At 37.7% G+C, this 19,919-nt stretch overlaps 1 protein-coding gene across 3 annotated transcripts in view; it reads right to left on the bottom strand.

Annotated features, from left to right (window-relative positions):
• Positions 1-1,898: 1,898 nt before the first annotated feature.
• RRP1B (ribosomal RNA processing 1B) overlaps positions 1,899-19,919 on the bottom strand; it is a 28,518-nt gene continuing 10,497 nt past the window's right edge. For 2 of the 3 annotated variants that reach the window (XM_058185586.1, XM_058185587.1), the window contains 12 exons: positions 19,857-19,918; positions 18,022-18,151; positions 16,230-16,294; positions 15,674-15,840; positions 14,971-15,062; positions 14,315-14,412; positions 14,122-14,141; positions 12,705-12,830; positions 10,286-10,995; positions 9,039-9,173; positions 8,602-8,668; positions 1,899-8,182 (listed from right to left, as the gene is read on the bottom strand). In XM_058185586.1, the coding sequence (XP_058041569.1) occupies positions 7,992-8,182; positions 8,602-8,668; positions 9,039-9,173; positions 10,286-10,995; positions 12,705-12,830; positions 14,122-14,141; positions 14,315-14,412; positions 14,971-15,062; positions 15,674-15,840; positions 16,230-16,294; positions 18,022-18,151; positions 19,857-19,918 (1,863 nt within the window). In that variant the 3' untranslated portion in view covers positions 1,899-7,991. Of the gene's footprint in view, positions 8,183-8,601; positions 8,669-9,038; positions 9,174-10,281; positions 10,996-12,704; positions 12,831-14,121; positions 14,142-14,314; positions 14,413-14,970; positions 15,063-15,673; positions 15,841-16,229; positions 16,295-18,021; positions 18,152-19,856; position 19,919 lie in introns of those variants that run through there. The other variant, XR_009155370.1, reaches the window with a different exon arrangement.

The following is a 19,919-nucleotide window of genomic DNA, read 5'->3' as shown; positions in this document are numbered from 1 at the left end:
ATCTTTGCTCATCATCCCTCATATGGTTTTTTTTTCTATTTTTTCCATGATCTCCTAAAATCCTTTCTCCATGAGAAACTTTCTCCGCGTTCCCTCTGAGAGGAACATGGAATAATTGAATAATGACAGACTGCAACTTAATATAAATGGGTATCATTATTAGAAATATATAAGTTGATTGAATGTAATAACTATGATTAATTCTACTAGTTTTATTTGTATTAGAATCTATGACACAGGTGCCACACTGTTCATGCATTGATAGGTTTGTTGAAAAATGAAAAAAATAAAAAACTTTTTAAAAAAGATATTTTTTCTAATATCATTTTCCATAGGCATTACTGATCATGACTGTAATTCCATTTTTCTTACTATATGCATTTGATGAAGAACACAATAACTATGTGGTACATTTATTTGTGGTATGCAATTATTATGTAGTACTATTTGGTGCATAATATTCAACTTCAGGCACATTACCTGGGCAACAATTAGGTTTTGTTCTTTTACTATAGCAAAAAGCCTGCTTCTTGATTGGATTAAATTAATTTAATTGGATTAAAATTATAAAATTAAGTTTTTTAACTTAAAAAACTAAGTTGTTTAGATGTAATTTCAGCAATTAACAGCATGATCAATATGATTTCAAGACTTCATGATAGTGAATTTTTTTAGATGCAGCAATACCAGGTTAAAAGTAAGAATATGAGTGAGATTTCTGTAGCAGCCTATGAAAGTAAGGTTCTACATTTAGGCCAAAAACAAAACAAAATGCACAGGTACCGCATATGTGGTACCTTGCTCAATAGTAGTAACTGTGAGAGGGATCTTGGAGTCCTAGTGGACAACCATTTAGATATGAGCCAGCAGTGTGCAGCAGCTGCCAAAAAAGCCAACACAATTCTGGGCTGCATAAACAGAGGGATAGAATCAAGATCACGTGAAGTGTTAATACCACTTTATAATGCCTTGGTAAGGCCACACTTGGAATATTGCATTCAGTTTTGGTCGCCACGTTGTAAAAAGGATGTTCAGACTCTAGAAAGAGTGCAGAGAAGAACAACAAAGATAATTAGGGAACTGGAGGCTAAAACATGAAGAACGGTTGCAGGAACTCGGTATGCCTAATTTAATGAAAAGAAGGATTAGGGGAGACATGATAGCAGTATTCCAATATCTCAGGGGTTGCCACAAAGAAGAGGGAGTCAAACTATTCTCCAAAGCACCTGAGAGTAGAACAAGAAGCAATGGGTGGAAACTAATCAAGGAGAGAAGCAACCTAGAACTAAGGAGAAATTTCCTGACAGAACAATTAATCAGTGGAACAACTTGCCTGCAGAAGTTGTAAATACTCCAACATTGGAAATTTTTAAGAAAATGTTGGATAGCCATTTGTCTGAAATGGTGTAGGGTTTCCTGCCTGGGCAGGGGGTTGGACTAGAAGACCTCCAAGGTCCCTTCCAACTCTGATATTATTATATTATTATTATAAAAGACAGGATTTTGAATGTACACGAGGAATAATGTACCCTTTGCATATCTGTATATGGAAGTACTCACTTTGAATTATAAATTCACTTATTATTAAATGTTTACATATTTATTTTTATTTTCACAGACTACCTATTTGTTTGTTTACTGTATTGTTTACTGTATTTGTTTACTATAGGCAGGTTAAAATCTTGATTTCCAGCTGTGAATTTAGGAAGTTTTTACACTGAGAAGTTTGCAAAAAGTATTGTGAGCTAATGGATCTCTGCTAGTTTGTATTGCCTGTGTGTACTTGACATAATTTAGATACAGTCTGAAGTAATAATTGCATTTGGGGTAGCTGAACTTGTAAATGTCTTATTAAAACATATTGGTATAAAACAATAAGCTTTTGAAGACAACCCCTCCACATTTCAAATAAATAGGATTTTAATTATATTTAAATTGATTTTTTACACTTTTTACTGATTCTGATAGTTATATTTCATCATTTTCAAATTTAACTTTTAAACATAATATTTAAGACAGCTACTTTTCTTCTAAAAACAAAAATGGAACTTTAACTATTTTAAAATCATTTTAAGTGCCTGGTTTTGAATTAATAAATACCTTAAGGAAACAACAGCATAATCCTATACAGGTTTATTCAAAGCTTATTTGAATTGAATAGGTCTTTTCCTTTTTCAAGTGGGGAAAATTGTTTAAATTTTCTAGGTAGTTTTATTTGGAAAAACCCATATTTGAGATCTTCTAAATCAGACTATTTTTCAAATACATTTTAAAAATTAGAAACAAAACAGCAGTTTGCTAATGCTAATATGTTTCTGCCAGCTTAACAGGGTTCCTTTCAGAAGTCTATATTAAACAGATTGCCTAGACAGCAAGTGAGATAACCCTCGCATGTGCACAGCCTAGTGATGGTTAACCTTTTTGCCATTGTGTGCTAGGAGGGGGGAGGGGGGTCGCGCATGCGCGTGCCGACACCCATAATTCTATGCGCCCCACCTCTGCATGACCCCCCCTGCTCCTGGCACACGATGGCCCACTAGGCCCATTTTTCTCTCTCACCTGGCCCCAGAGCCTTTCTAGGAGTCTGGGGAGAGCAAAAACGGCCTTCCCCACCCCCGCGGAGGTCCTCCGGAGGGTGAAAATGTTTGTCAACTTCTGGTGGGACCGGAAGGCCCATTTTTTGCTGTCCCCAGCCTCCAGGGCCTCTCTAGGAGTCTGGGAAGGGCAAAAACAGCCTTCCCCACTCCCTGGAGATCTCCGGATGCCAGAAACAGCCCATTTGCCAACTGGTGGGACCTGAGCTCGCATGCCCACTGATATGGCTACGTGTGCCACCTGTGGCACGCATGCCATAGGTTCGCCATCACAGGCCTAGACATTGGCAAGCTTACTCCAAAATTTAAATAGCATTTAGTCCTGTTAGTGGGGTTTTGTCAAATATGCAGTCCTCATTTTCTATAAAACGAGCACAAAATGTGTAAGTCCTAATCATTCTTAAAAATATATGAAAGTATGTCAGGATTCTCAAATTTTGTGGTCAATTTTCATGAATTGATGACCAACTTGCCACATGGTAAGTTTTTCTGATCCAGTTGGTCAAACAATAACACAACCATGAAAAAAGCTTGCAGATACATGCCAACCTTCCTGTCACAGGGGCTTCCTATGGGATTATAAAACTTGAGCCAGTGAAACAACTCCTCTTAGTTTTCCATTTATTAAGAAAATGCATCACAGTTAATGGCATGCTAGTTTTGTTTTCTTTAATCTAGTCCTGCAACAGAGGTTAGAATTAGCTAATTACTTCCAGTGCTCACTTAGTAATAGTGCCACTTGACTTTTTAAATTGCCTTGCAGAGAACATTTTTCCTCTACTGCAGAATGTTTTAAAAGTTTTCTAACTGTGTATGCTTGCAAGTTACCATTTTGCTCGAAGAGGTATTTATTTACACAACTGTTTCTAACCTGTTTATGTCCATTTAAGAAATAAGGGCATAAAAAATGGGAAGCATCCCCTCAAACTGGCCTTCCTCCCTTGGGCTGGAAGAATACTTCATCTTCCATATCTTTCTATCTTTCTATCTTTCTTTCTTTCTTTTTGTCGCACAGTGTATATAAGCATAAGCGTGAAACAACTATACAACACATAAGCATATATATGAGTATGAGTATGTAATAACTATTTTAATTGGATATAACAAAGGAAAACAATAGGACAGGAACGGTAGGCACGTTTGTGCTCTTATGCACGCCCCTTACAGACCTCTTAGGAATGGGGTGAGGTCAATAGTAGATAGTTTTTGGTCATCATAGATCATAAATCTATGTGGAATCATTCGTATTGAGAAGAAAAAGCTCCATGGTGCATCTTCCTCTTTGGGTCATCAGTGAGTCTTCCTCTGAATTACTGTTAAGCAATTTCTATATTTGTCCTTGAATTAACAAGAACTAACATTACACAGTTCAATTTAAGTTTGCCAGACAATATTACCAGACAGTATTTCAGGCTAATTCTGCCAACTGTCAGGATTTTGATTCCGACAGGCTCAAGGTTGACTCAGCCTTCCATCCTTCAGAGATCGGTAAAATGAGGATCCAGATTGTTGGGGGCAATATGCTGACTCTGTAAACCACTTAGAGAGGGGGGCTGTAAAGCACTTAGAAGTGGTATATAAGTCTAAGTGCTATTGTTCTTCACTAAAATAATACATCTTTAACAATCGCTTCTGTTAGATCAGTATTGGCAAACATTTTTGGCACCGAATTCTGAAATGGGAATGTGCATGCGCTGGAAACCAAAAAAGCAGATGATCTTCCAGTTTCCAGTGCGCGCATGAGTGCCGGCCACTTGGTCTTCTGGTTTGTTTCCTTCCTGGCCTTGGAGGTAAGGACTGTCGGCGTTCCTGGAGCTCAGCTTGGGGGGCCAGCAGGCAGGAGAGCCAGTGCAGCCCCTCCTTATCCCTCGGTGGTGCCTTCCTGCTTTCCGGCTAGCCCGGCGTGCCTCTTAACTCTTGGTGGCACCTCCTCTGGCCCTCCTGGGGCAGCTTGCATCCCTGATGGCAGCTCCTCCTTTTCCTCTTGGCTGCTCCAGCATCCTGGCTGGAAGCAGCAGCGTGAGAACTGCTGCCGCCCCCTTGCAGTGGCAGGAACAGCAGGCAGGGCTGCCCAGCCATCAAATGCTGCCCTGCTGCCCCCGGGCTGGCCAGGCGCTCTGGACCGCAGATGGTGGAGCTGCGCAAGAAGCCCACTCAGGCAAGAAGCCTGGCCTGCCCGTCCTGGCTGGCAGCTCTAGTCCCCTTGCTCTTCACGCGCCAGCCACCTGGTCTTCACGCACGCGGGAATGCCAGAAACCGAAAGAGCATGTGCGCACATGGAAGATGATCTTCCCGTTTCTGATGTGCACATGCGCACTGGGCAGCTGGTCTTCATGCGTGCATGCATGCCAGAAACTGGAAGATCAGGTGGCCGGCATGTGCATGCGTACCCAGCAGCTGCTCTTTCAGTTTCTGGTGCACCCGCACATGTGAAGACCAGCTGGCCAGTGCGCCGAAACCCCGAAGAGCAACGGGTGACAGACTGCATGCCCGGAGAGATGGCTCTGTATGCCATTTCTGGCACGCGTGCCATCGATTTGCCATCATGGGTCTAGATCATAGGTTGTATCAGACGTTGTATCTCCATTAAAACTCTCATCTCAATTCTTTTTGCTGTTTTCTAAGACTCCATCTCTGATACCAGCCGAATAGCATCCTCCTTGGCAACATCTTCCAATGAGAAGCAAAACTAAATCAACTTCTAATCTCAGCTTCTTTTATCAAAAACCCATTACAATGACTTTGGATGTTTGTGAGAATACATCACAAACCATCAAGAAGCCCATGGACAAATTTGGCTATCATTTTAAAAACCTGATAAATATTTTCGTTGCAAAATAGGTTTAAAAATGCTGCATAAAAAGAAATAATATCTTAACACATATCTTAACACATAACAGAACATTGCTTTTAATTCTCTGTCAAAAATGTCATTCTGAAACAAGGTTCATGTAGAAATTGTTGTGATTCAAAGTTAATGAAACCATTAGAAATACGGTAATCTTAAAAGTTTTAAATACAACTGTAAAACCTATGTTATATTTTTGTATTTCAGTTAACCTTCAGAAAAATTACTGCAAAATGGAATGTATGTGTATAAACTAAACTGGACACAAAAATTTTATACTGTTTAATAGACAGCATGATGATGTATTTATCCAGTTTTCAATTGTATAATCATTACGGGAACTGCAATGGCCAACATTATCCTGTTAGTCATGGTCAACTGCAGGTTTAAAAACTGCCTATGCAAAGTGCCTTTTTTTTGCTTTTCCCCCCACATGGTCCTTGATCGTCTTATCTAACAGTTTCCCAATATGCTAGATATCCACTATGTTTTTCCACTGTGCGCTAGCCTCTAAAATGCTGTATAATAGAGGCTACCAGTGCCTAAATTTAACCAACTGGTTCTGGTCAGTGGAATAGTGTGAAATGTTCAGACAGCTGCTTATGGATGCAGCTGCTGACGTTGGCCCAGAGGTTTGCCCTGCAAACAACATGTATAAAAAAAATGATCTATAACTTATTGAATATAATTGATTCTAGGCATGTCCTTGTCATAAGTAGATAATTTAGACTGATTCTTTCCAATTCCACATTCAGCTGAGTTGTTTTTAAAGCAATATCTTAATCTTCATGATTTTATATATTAGCATCAATTTAATAAGATTGTGTTAACACAATGTTAAAACACATTTTTCTTTTATATTTAATGAAAGTGTCAAGAAATATATTCAGCATCTGATATAAATGTAGAAAGAGCCTGTATTTAATTTAGTTGATTTACATTACTTAAAACTTTGACACAGCCAAAGCCACCTCACTTCAAGTACATAAAATACTTGTCAGTGATATTAACAAGTTTGAGATCTGAAAATAAAACCAGAAATACCATTGGTCTGCAACTTTATAAGCACTTTGAAGAAATACTAAAGTAACTGATTGCTCAGAACCATTCATTCTCTGGAATATAAAACAGAAATAACATTTTTATTACAAAACTTTAAAAAAAAACCCACCAATTTATGAACTGTTTGCTGAGCAGTGTTTTATACTATGTTGATTAAAGATTTTTAATAAAATAACTTATTTGGTGACATCAACATATTACATTCTGAAGACACTGGTTCCTGGGAAGTTATTCCAAACTTTATATAAACTTTTTGAATCATTCTGTAAAGATGGAGAAGGAAGGGAAAAAAATTTAGCCTTGAAATTCCAATACCACCAGCAGCAAAACAGAAAAAAGTTTTACCATTTATCTAAGATAATTGGTGGCATGGTTCTAACAGTGAGAATTCAAACCTTTCTATTCCCCAGTTTGATCCCAAATTACGGTGAATCTAATCAGTAAAACTATTTGTTTCCATGTATTGCAAATTGATAAGACAGGAACTCTGAAGATGGGAGAAAGATTCCCAGCAAAATACAATTTGCATCCTGCTGGCATCAGCAGGACTTTAGCTACACTGAATCCCACCCCCATCCCCCTTTTAATTCACATAGCCTTATTAGCCATCCTTACCCTGTAATCAAAAGGCACAGAGGCTTCTGCAAAAGTTATAATATAATGTAGTTCACTTTAATAGAGGAAGAACAATGCCTTGATTGAATATGTTTGTGAAAGCAAACGGCATAAACATGCATTTTTTATTAGGGGAAAATATAGATTCCCCGAAATTCCAGATAAGTTTATGGATCATGCTGGCTTGGAATTTTAGTCACAACATATCTGAGGGTCATCAGATTAGAACACACACATTTTATGAACAAAGGAGTAATTCTCAAATTGCTAAGAATATTACCACACATGCTTAAGCACTATATGCAAAGTGCACCATGTGTTTGAATAGTAGTAGTTTTAATGTATACTGTAAGATTTTTTCCTTTAAAAAACGTGTTTTCAATAAATATTGTTATTTTAACCCAAAGTGTTAGAAAGATGGAAGGCGTGAGGGGGAAAAATGAAACAGGGTAGAAAACAACAGAGCCCATTTAAGATTAAAATAATAAAGAGTACATCAAAAAGCAGCTTCAAATAAAGCTTTATAAAAATATTCATCAGAAAACTTGTTTTTAGAAAAACTTATTTTCAAACCTGAGGTCAGTCCATATATATATCATCTCATCTCATCTCATCTCATCTCATCTCATCTCATCTCATCTCATCTCATCTCATCTCATCTCTCTATCTCTCTATCTTGCTAACTACATATACAAAGCAGTTCTAATCTGCAGCCAAAGAGGTGCTTTTTGAAGAACCAGAGGCCACAAAATTTAAACCGTATGTATAGTATCATATTAGCTGGGAAAGTAAGATTCTGAAACTTATACCAAGAATAGCTGGATGTTGAAATGATCAGAACACTTCCGAAATTCTCTTCCATTTTATTGGGCTTAGAAGAAATCCATAGCAGTTGGTCTCTTCTTAGCTGGAGTTATAAGAGACTTCTTTATTTGAGGAATTTCCATCAAAGAGCTAGAGGAAGACTTCAGGACCCCATGCGGTGGTTTTTGTTTAGGATTGAAAGCTACCCGGGAGACTCCCTCTGGACTGACTAAGATACTTTTGTCTGTCTTCTTAAATTCTGTAAAGCAAAAGATTAGAAAGAAAAACATTACATGTCTTGTGTTACCCTGTTACTAAGCATGTAAAGTACTTACATGTAAGTGAAGGGAAAAAAACCACATCCTTCTAATAGATGCTTTTTTTTTAATAAGCAAAAGATCTTCATAATGCAGACATGGTTTAATGTTTAAAATTATTTTTAAACCAATTTCTTTTTCACACGTTACTTGAAAATAGATGGGGAACTCAGCAGAGCAAAATATGCTTTTAAGTGTCTAGCAAAATACATGCATTACTGCCATTTTAACAACACCAATGCTTATGAAATAATTCAAATGAAGTTAAGTCTTTGGCCAGCAAAAAAACGTTTAACATTCAGTTTATCGCACAAATGATATAATAACACAGGCCTTTCAAGCAAGAAAGAAAATGTCTTACCAGCGGTCATATTCTTATTCAATCCAAAGGTAACCTTTTTGGAGCTGGAAGATTGTAGCTTGCTTAACTAAAAGACAAATATGGTTGTTTTCCTGGGCCAATTAAATCTTTATTGCTTAAAGTATTTTTCAATATCCTTATTAGAATATTGAAGCAAATCATAATAGTTAGAAAGCATCAGCCAACATACATCATCATCCAATTTGCCAAGTGGCCAGATGGCTCACAGATACGATTGCAGAAGCCATTCTAAAAGCAGTAAATTTGTAAATTGCATATTTACTCTCAGAATTGAGACTAAACAAGCAGTCTAGAACAAGGTCTCCTACGCAGTGATTCATCACAATCTTATCTTGAAAAATGCTATTGTTTAAAAGGGACTCAAAACTATTATTCTAAACAGTCTCAAGATAAAAACTATAGAAAGGTTATCATACCGGCATGGCGGTAATGCTTCTTTTAGCTTTTCTAAAGAATGCTGGCTTTGGTAAACTTGTCTTTTCAAACTTCACAAAATCATTCTCCACCTTTGCCTTTGTTTTCTTTATTGGAAGAGCAATACCACCAGTTTCCTGCAAGAAGAAAAAGAACAGAAAACATGCATAACATAGTCAATAATACAAATAGTACATATGTTCATCTATTAAGTATTCTTCCATCCCTCCACCCCCACTTTGTTTTTGTACAGCCACATTAAATTCAAGCTGAGAGATTTATAAATCTGCCAATAACTACTTGAATGCCTTTCCATGAGAACAAGGCCTAAGAAATAACATGAATAGTCAGTTTCAGGGAAGTTAAAAGAATACAAGATAAAAATTTTGAAAAGAGAGAAATGATGTTCTATTTCCAAACAAAACAATTTTATTTAGGATTTCCAAATAAAATAATTTACATTTAAGGGCATGCAAAAGTTGTTCAATTTAAAATGTTATTTTTAATCCACCACCCTTATTTCTCCAACCATTCACATTTGATTAACAGATGAAAGGCTTAAATGTAGTCCTGATAAGGAAGTTATCTAAAAATAAATAAGGGGGGGGGAATACACACATTCTGAATATCCCTAAATGTTTGCTCTTCCTTTAGACCTTTGTACACACCAGATGAAGCTTGCAGGAGATATTTAAGACTGTTCAGCTAAATAGAAGAAGAGCTGTTGGACAGAATTGTGTATTTTCTTTCAGCTCTCATGTGATTCAGAAGCATGCCTTAGAAGGGCTGATGTTAGACTTATATAAAAATTTTCCTTTCAGTTAGCCAATTGATTAGCCTAAGGATACAGAATTTTAAATTAAAATTAACTTCTGAAATTATAGCATTAGATTGATAGCAATAGCACTTAGACTTATATAGTGCTTTACAGCCCTCTCTAAGTGATTTACAGAGTCAGCATATTACCTCCAACAATCTGTGTCCTCATTTTACCAACCTTGGAAGGATGGAAGGGTGAGTCAACCTTGAGCCTGGCAAGATTTGAACTGCCAAATTGCAGGCAGCCAGCAGTCAGCAGAAGTAGCCTGCAGTACTGCATTCTAACCACTGCGCCACCTCAGCTCTTGATGCTGTTTTATTACTAACCAACTGCACTAGAGTAAGACTGCTCTCTTTTCCATTTCAGAAAATGGATTAAGCAATTTAGAAAACGATTTCGTTTGGAAAATTCAAGAGTATATCCACCTACTTCATTCTTCCTCTTCTTGTTTTCAAGTTCATTTCTTTCTGTGGAATTTGGGGCTTTCTTGCTTTTCCTTTGCATTTTCAAGCCAATTGCTTTCTGTTTGGAGCATATAATCCTCCCCAAATTCCCCAACATTTTTTTTCTCTTCAACTTGACTTTCTGGAGCACAATAGGTTCTGACTCTACAAGGCATTTTTTCTCTGGCAGATTAACACTCTCTTCAGACAAAAGCTTCCCAGTGATTCCTGACTTTGATTTCTGCTGTCTCTTCATAATTTTACCAGTGTGGCCTCCTGTAGTATAATAATTAGGGTCCTCTTCACTGTCATAATTCTGCCCATTCTGACACACAATTTTTATAGGAACTTTTGGCAGGCTCTCATTTTTGTGTGCAGAAGGCTTCTTTATGCCAGTGGCTAAACATGTCAGTGACTTCAAGGAAGAATCATCACCAAGTCCTTCAATGGGAATCACCGAAGCAACTTCATTGTTCTGTGTACTTGAAGACTTCTGCCGTTTCCTGATATCTGAGGATTCGTTGGCTGGATCAGGTGTCTTGGATTCAACACTGACTGGTCTATTCTCATTATTTCTAGAGGGCATACAAGTACCAGCTTTCTGACTGGATTTTCTCTTTCTCTTCTTCCTCTTTTTTTGTAGCCCTGTGTTGGCTTCTTCTTCCTCAGTATCATTCTTTTGAGTTTGATTGTTGTCTGTCAAGAAAAATTAAGTGATATTAAATTGAATAGCATCTCTCATGACAAGTTGGTAAGACAACTCTACTTTTAAACGATGAGAAAAATATATCTGATTATAAAAGCTATGATTAATCCTGCCATTAATTCCCAATTAAGTATTTTCAGACAGTTTGTTTAACCATTTCGGGAAAAGATGAGAAAGAGAACATTTAAACCCTCCATAACCAATGTTATGCTTTTAATAAGTAGCATGTTGTGTTAGCAAGGATCTTGGCAGTTGTGAATGATTATGATCATTATAATGAATTACTTTCACATCTGAACTCTTGATGCTTATGGAAAAGCTCCATGCCTATCCACAAAGCTCTCTGGTTTTCAGTCAATACTTACAGTCAAATAGCAAAACCATTTCTGCTGTCTTCTGAGGGCACTCAGTTAAATTTAATACAAAATATTATTATTGACAATAAAGTTATTACTGCCTCTTGTTACTATATCATACTTAGTTCAATAGGGTTTCCTTCCATGAAAATAATTATACCAGCAGCCTAAATTAGCAGATTATATGAAATTGTTTGTTTTATGCATAATGCTGAACTATAATATGATTCATTTTTGGTTTAGTATAGTTGGCAGACCCACTGATCATGCTTTAGTGTTACTGTGTTTCCCTGAAAATAAGACCAGGTCTTTTTTTGAGCAAAAAGATCCTTTAGGTCTTATTTTCGGGGATGTCTTATTTTGCACCTTCCTTCATGCCTGCAGTCGCAATGGCTTCCAGGTTTGAGGTACTTTTTGCCCGGATAGAGAAATGACAAAGACTCGAAGCTTTATCTGCTTGCAAATGGGATGTTCTGAAACAGAACTAAGTGTGTTGGAACTGCCTGCCTCCCTTCCTCTGCCTCCTCCTGGCTCCGCCACGCACTTTTCACCAGAGGGAGATGAAGCTTCATTTGCTTTCAAATGGGGCACTTTGAAACGGAACTACTCACTAAGCTTCGAGTCTCTGTAATTTCTCCATCCGGGTGAAAAGTATTTGGGCACCTATGGGATGCTTGGGAACAGAGCAAATTGCTCCGTTCCCAAGTGCTCCATAGGCGCCCAAACACTTTTTCCCAGAGGAAGACAAAGCTTTGTTTCCTTACAAATGAGATGCTTTGAAAAGGAGCGATCAGCTCCGTTTCAAAGCACCCCATTTGCAAGCAGATGAAATTTTGTCTCCCTCTGGGTGAAGACCAGTGGAGCCAGAATCACGGGGGGTAGAGATGGGGGTGAGGCAGGCAATCCCAATGCACTGCCCACTCCATCCCACCATCTCTCAGCTTGCAGGCACCAATGTGGGGCATCAGGATCACCTGCCTCCCCCTGCTGCCGGTGCCACTGCCCAAGCCTCCTGCGAGCCTGGCAGCCGTGCAGCATATCTGGATTGTCTATCTCCCTTGCCTCTGCCTCCATGCCCAGACTTATCTGCGCTTCACCAAGGGGACGGCAGGCTACCCCTGCTGCCCCTATGTGCTCGTTGCCTCTTGTGCTGACCACGCCCATCTCCCAGGCTTATTTTTGGGGTAGGGCTTATATTAGGCCCACCCCAAAAAATCAGGCTAGGGCTTATTTTCAGGGAAACACGGTATGTACAAACCAGACCTTTATGGCTGATTCAACAAACTGTAATTGAAAATAATTGTTTAGTGTGAACAGGAAACAAACAGATTTTTTTTTCCTACCTTTTTTTCCCAACTGAGCTTTATCTAAGGGTTTGCCAGATTTTCTTTTCAATTTCCTCCTGCTGAAGGTATCATCATCCTCATCTGTGGAGACATCTTCAGGGAAATCATCTTGAGGGAAACTCCCTGAAAAGGACATCGGAATAAGAATTGCCATAAGCCGAAGATTCTTGGAAAGATTCTTCACCCACATTAACATTCATTTCTTTTTTAAACTCATGCATGTATTCTATCATGAATATTTTATAGCAAATAAAGCATTTACTTGAATAAGAAGGGAAGGAGCAAAATTGAAATCAGTGGGAGGTAATCAGGCCCAGGCTTAATTGCAAAGAGCCTTTAAAGATAAAGATAAAGAAAAATAAAGATAAAGATAAAGAAAAAAATAAGTATAAGTTATCTGCAGTCTGCAGTCAATACTGTATGCTGAACTTTTCGGAGTATAAGATGGATTTCCCCCCCCTCAAGAGAGTGAAAATGTCAGTGTGTCTTATAGACCGAATGCGACATTTTGGCCTCCCAAAACCCCCGCTGTGGGTCTGGTTTCTGCAAATATGGAACGTGCAGGGGGTTTGGGAGTGCTCCTAGAGGCTGGGGAAGGCAAAAACGGGACATGTGGGGGGGGGGGGTTCAGGAGGCCAAAAACAGGTCTGTTTTTCACAAAAATGGGCCCAATTTGTGCAAAAATGGGATGCAGAGAGGGTTTGGGAGGCCTGCAGAGTGCTCCTGGGGGCGAGGAGGGCAAAAACCTATTGTTTTTCTTGTTTTCCTCTTCGAAGTCTTGATGCATCTATAGTCCGAAAAATACGGTAAATATCTCTGCACACAAGCAATATAATGAACTACTTTTGTTTTATAATACAATACAACAGTAGACTGCCAGTGATTTTCATTTTACAGAAGCCTAATAGTAAGGAAGAGTGGAGGGAAAGGGAGATGGCTCCACATATTTTTGGCACTGACTCCAGCAACTGTAATGACTATGTGGCTTTTCATGAAGGGGAAAAAAGTTCTCAAATTCCAGTTGTAAAGAGTACTTTAATCTGATTTAGGTGATAATGTAAGTCCTGTTCAGGTACCAGCATATTGCCTGAACTTGAAAGAAGCTAGGAAAGATCAGACTTGGTTTGTGCATGATTGGGAGACCACCAGGAAACCCTAGAGTTGTCTGAGAATTCCAAAATTATCTCAGAAAATTAAATGGCAAATACTTCCATATTGTTCCCAAGATCACCATAAGGACATGACCAGAAAGCCATCAGAATTAGAAAATAACTCAAGATACTTTATTTTCACTTAAGCATTGATGTGGAAAATCATGATTATTTCTTCAAAGGACAATACATTCATCCCTAGTGTCTATTTTCTACTCGAGCTATGCTTTCTCAAAGGCTTGAACAAAATGATGTAGTCTTACCTTCTGCAAGATCTTGAAATCTGGAAAGAGAAGTGAAAAGAAATTATATTGTTTTACTCATCTGCAAACCTTGCATAACAGAAAGTACTGTATTTATTGGTGTGGAAAAATGAGTTAAAAAAGGGAAGGACTTAAGTTTTAAGAGAGAGAAAAAGATAACCCAGGGAAATCATAAGAATTTCAGGAAACATACTTTTTAACCAATTTGTAGAGGCGCTTTCTGTTAAAAGCAGGTGTGTTTTTTCTGCTGCTCAACTCAAAGATTGTGCTGGCAATTGCTGCATAATCAAACTGTCAAAGAAAGAAAGAAAGAAATTTAGATCGGTTTTACAAATCGTATCATTCAAAAATGCTAAAATGTTAGTATCATAACACCATTCTTTTCTTTTTTTTTATCATCCAAAATATTTACTTTTTCTCACCAGTCTAAATCCACATAAATTCCTACTAGGTCCCCATCAGAGTTTGACGAACCATTAAGTATCCTCTTCAAAGAATCACAGTAAAATATAGAGGCGCAGTTCAGGAAGACTTGGACCAACACTGTTTATGAGTCAATACATGCCAAATTGCTCAAATGGCATCTGATGTTCCTCAGAACTTGAAGTACATACAACTTATAGATGCTACTACTCTCCCCCCTTCCTGCCCAATATTTCATTGGGAAAAAAACTGATAGCTTGATTTAATTTTCAGGTGTTGCAAATAATGTAGCCAGTGCAATTTATCAGTTTTAAATCAGTAGTTTTCAAACCCTGCATCAGCCTTCCCGAATCTGGTCCCACAACTCCCATAATTTTAGTAACTAGAGTTCTAAAACTAGCATTGTTTGATAAAGGTAGAGCCTACCTGAAGAACTGGTCCAATGTTAGCATCTATATCTTCTGAAATATTACCATGTGCCTCTGAATTTGGAGGCTGTTTGTTTGACAAGCCCCTGCCTATATTATGAAGAAAAAACAAAAATAAGGTATCAAAGACTGAATGGATGGTCCTATCCATTTCAGTCCCATTCACTCTTCTCATCATGGGTAAAATATTTCCTGTCTTCATTTAGCCAATGAAGCTGAGTATTTCCAAGAAAATGATTGCATAATTTATCTTGTGAAGTCTTCTCACTGTATGACCAAATCTGTTAGAGGACCTTTAGAGAGCATCCGTGTATGTAATACAAGGAAATAAGGGGAAGTCCTGATATATGAGAAAAAAAACCTCTCCTTTAACACTGAACACAGCATATAAGTAACGTTTTCAGGAGAGATGGTATATCTGAAATCAGTGTGAGGAGCTGGAGGAAATAAAAGAAAACAGTCTTTTATAAATACTGGACAGAGGCTTGCTAGAAGACAAAGCAAACTTTAAATTCTGTTTAGAAAACAAATGTATCAGGAAATATATTTTACAACAATGGATTCCTCTAATTTCAATTTCCTTCTCGGTGAACTGGATTCACAGAAGTTTCTCTGCTAAAAGAAAAAGCTCTGTGAAGAAAACGCCGGAAGAATTTTTCTAGAATTTTCCAAAGCAAGTGTCAGAGAAATGAGATTCTCACCTCTGGCCATTTCTCTATCTTCTCTGTCACTCCATTTTTCATCTTCTGAGGAACTGTCAACATCACTGCCAGTTTCTAGTTCTTTCATTAAATCTTCTATGGCAAATGGGGACTGATCCACAATGGTTTCAAAGATGCCACAGATTATGGCTTGCAGCATAAGATGACTGAACAGTGAAAAGATGGGGGGAGGGAGAGAATATATTTAGAGAATGTGGTTAATACAACTTCTTTGTAGCCTAACTCTTAAACAAGTTCTGAGTCACTCAGAAAATAAGAAAGGAAAAACATAATAATTGCATGATTATAGTTCTCTAATTTTCTGAGGTATGCAGGAGGATCAAGAACAATCATTTCTATAATGGTTACATAGAAATGTTGTTGCTATAGTTACACATACTTTTACTTTCAGGCATTTTAAAAAAATATTTCTCATAGTCAGCATGTTGCTATCCTTCACAGTAGCTTTTCCTTTGTTCTGCACCTCCATTCAGATTTTTATTTACTATATTTAAAACAGTAGATTAATATAAATATTGTCATGATTTGAACATACTCCTTGGTCCTAGCAATGATTTTGCAGAATGGTTCAATAAACTTAATGTTCTGGCCTGCTGTGAGCTGTAAAGATAAAATGCAAAAATTAGTTCAACATAATCTTTATCAGTCAGTTCTAAAATCATTATCCAAAATCCAAGAGCTACCCGAAACTGAAATAACTTATTCCAGAAGAAAAAAGAATAACGAGAAAAGGTAGAGTTTATTTGGAATGATTACATAATCGACTGAAATGCTTTCAGAATTTTGAGCAATTCTTATACAATAGATATTTCAGCAGTTATTCGCACTGATATAATCAGTACTGCAATCACTGTGTACTACTTCTAATATAAAGATTCAAAACCAGAAAAAATGGAAAAGACATTTCTATTACCATCACTCCATGCACAACTGCAGTTTATTATTTATATACAGTAGACAGAAAGGGCAAAGCGCTACCAGCAAAGAGAAAATATTGATTATTGGCATAAGATGTTCCAAAATAAAGATGAACTGGTTATTTTTTTTTTATTTGCATTTATATCCCGCCCTTCTCCGAAGACTCAGGGCGGCTTACACTATGTTAGCAATAGTCTTCATCCTATTTGTATATTATATACAAAGTCAACTTATTGCCCCCAACAATCTGGGTCCTCATTTTACCTACCTTATAAGGGATGGAAGGCTGAGTCAACCTTGGGCCTGGTGGGACTAGAACCTGCAGTAATTGCAGGCAGCTGTGTTAATAACAGACTGTCTTACCAGTCTGAGCCACAGAGGTCCTTTTTTTAAATTAATAATAAATTAATTAATTAATAAATTAATAGTATAACTCTAGAATGCAGAAAATATACATTTTAAATATTGTTATGTATACCTTCAGATAAGCTGACTCTTGAAATTTAAACTAAAATACTGTATGTATGTATATGTATGTATGTATGTATGTATGTGTGTGTGTATATATATATATATATATATATATATATATATATATATATATATATATATATATATATATATATATATATATATATATATATTTGTTTTCTGAGGTTTTCGCGGGTGTTTGTATGTAGGTCTTTGGTTATTTGGGTTTTCTCCGCATAAAATTGGAAGTGTCTTGGCGGCGTTTGACAAAGTCTCATTCGTCATCTTCAGGCTTCAGCCGTGCTTCTGGGAGCAAAAGAAGCACCAGAAGCACCTTCGTGCTCCCAGAAGCACGAAGCTGAAGCCTGAAGATGACGAATGAGACTTCGTCGAAACGTCGCCAAGACACTTCCAATTTTACGCGGGAGAAAACCCGAATAACCAAAGACCTACATATATATATATATATATATAGTATATTATAGTCATAGAAAAAAGGGCATTGTCACACTTCGATGAACACAAGGTTTGTTTCGCCTATGGATTTGTATTTTTTTACTTAAAAGATAACCAATAGGGAAAAGAGAGAGTATGTTAGATTTAGGGAGGATGACAAGCTATTAAAATGGGTTTTTTACATACTGGGATTAATGGGTAAAGTTAACTGTTTTTCACATTTCTTTTTCACATTTGTTTCTTTTTGTATTTTCTGTTTGTATGCTTATTTGCTTTTATTCCTTTCATGTATATAAAACTAATTGGAAACCAGGATACTGTTCACAAAATAAAATAAACTGAACTTTAGAGCATCACACAGTAAAAACTTGACATCACTGGTTTTAATACATGTTATAAAGAAGTAATTCCCCTAACCTGATGCTTTTCAGGTCTTAGGGCTAGCATAGAGAAGTCTAAATGTCATGCAATTTGCTACTGACCTCTTTGGCTCCAACATTAGCCAGTTCTTCCAGATAGATATCAATGAAATGCAATTTAATTCCAATGGGAGCATGGCTGTCTGGATGCATAACTTCCATTATTAACATGTTCAGGAATCGTTCAATTAAACTGGGAAGAAATGTTAGTGTCATTTATTCTATTCAGTTGCATTACATCATAAACCTTTTGTCAGGTCCAAAAAGTGCTCACCGAAATACATTTGGCAAAGCATGGACCAAATGGTTTCATCTCCATGTAATGTAGGAACAAGAAAAAAGAAGTTCACGTGCCAGACACCGAAACAGGGTCCAAATCTATCACTAGTATACACTTTTTAAAAAATAGCTGAGACGACCTGATTTTATAACTTCATTTTAAAAGGCGATCCTACATCTTGTATCACAATTTCACTTAGTATCTGTATCGTAGTTAAAATTGATAAGCTACTGTATTTTATAAACATATGCAGTTGTCCATTTTAATGGTACAATTAATGCAACTTCCCAGCTTGGTTTCAGTCTTGTGTCTTCTTTGATATAGAGTAATGAGAAGAGTTATATATAGTTGTCCTTGACTTACAACCACACTTGAGCCCAAAATTATGATAGTTAAGTCATAGTGGTTGTTAAGCAAGATGCCCATATGACACACACCCTCTCACTCAACAATTGAAATCTCAGCTCTTCCCATTGTGGTCATTAAGTGGAATACAGGGCACCAAGGGATGGGGGAGGTCCTGGGACCTGGCGCAGGCCTGCATTCTATTTTAGGACCATGCCCCCACAGAGGCACTTCGGCAATTCACATATTGCCTGTGCTCCCAGGGCCTCCCTTACCCCAAGGTGCTCTTTGCAAAGCTTTTCACTTGCCTAGATCCCCACAGAACCTAGGTCTGTTTCGCACCTGGTTGGGTCCTCAGAGGCCTCAGGCCCACTTCCCACACTTTTGGGCCTCCTCACTGCTCCATCATGCTTTCCTCCACTTACCACTTTGAAGATCAGCTTTCCAAAAGAGCACCAGCTGATGTGATATGCAGCCTTTCTTGCACCATTCTAGAGGTGGGCGCCAATGTGGAAAATTACACCCTTCTGAGAGATTCCACAAATGGCACCCACTTCCAGGATGGCAGCACTTCCCCAGTTCACACATGGTCCCTGGAAACCATTGGTTGGGCTATCTTTTGGAAAGGCAATCATTGGAAGAGGAAAGTGTAACAAAACATGACAAGGCAGGGAGAAGGACCAAGGTGGTGAGACCCAATGATGCAGAAAGTAGACCCAAAGCCTGTGGGGACTCAGCTGGGTGGAAAGCAGCCCCAAGACACCCAGAAGGACAGAATGAGGGGAAAGATAGCTGGTGGGGACAGTTGTAGTGCCCCTGTAGTCAGTTGTAAGAGCAAGCAGATTGTCAAGCTGTGAAATTTTCATCATGTGACTATGAGGGAGATGTAGTTGTCATAACTTTGAGTATACTCTAGACTCAAAGTCAGCACCATTGCAACTTTGAATGGTCATTGAATGATCATAAGTTGAAGACTACCTGTAGATCAGATGAGATTAAATCAATGAGCAGATGATTCATAGAACACTCAGTTAAAAAGAAGTCATGTCGACATCATTTTTAATAGATGAAATGCTATGTTTGGTAGTTAGCAGGTAAATATTGATCTCACAGAAATCAATGCATATATCCATCACACTAAGCCACAATCTGATTTACAAAACTAGGTGTACCATAAAGCATGATTTACAAACACAATGGTGAGGTATTTATAAAGAGAAAAATCAAAAGCGCAAAAGACAGGCATATTGTACAAACAACAGATATGGCCTACCTTTCATTCCATTCATTTCTTTTCAGAACTTCAAAGGACTGTCTCAGCATCATGCGGATCAAC

Source organism: Ahaetulla prasina, chromosome 5 (assembly GCF_028640845.1).
Source record: "Ahaetulla prasina isolate Xishuangbanna chromosome 5, ASM2864084v1, whole genome shotgun sequence".
Taxonomy (NCBI): Eukaryota; Metazoa; Chordata; class Lepidosauria; order Squamata; family Colubridae; genus Ahaetulla; species Ahaetulla prasina.
This window is presented reverse-complemented; position numbering and strand designations above follow the sequence as displayed.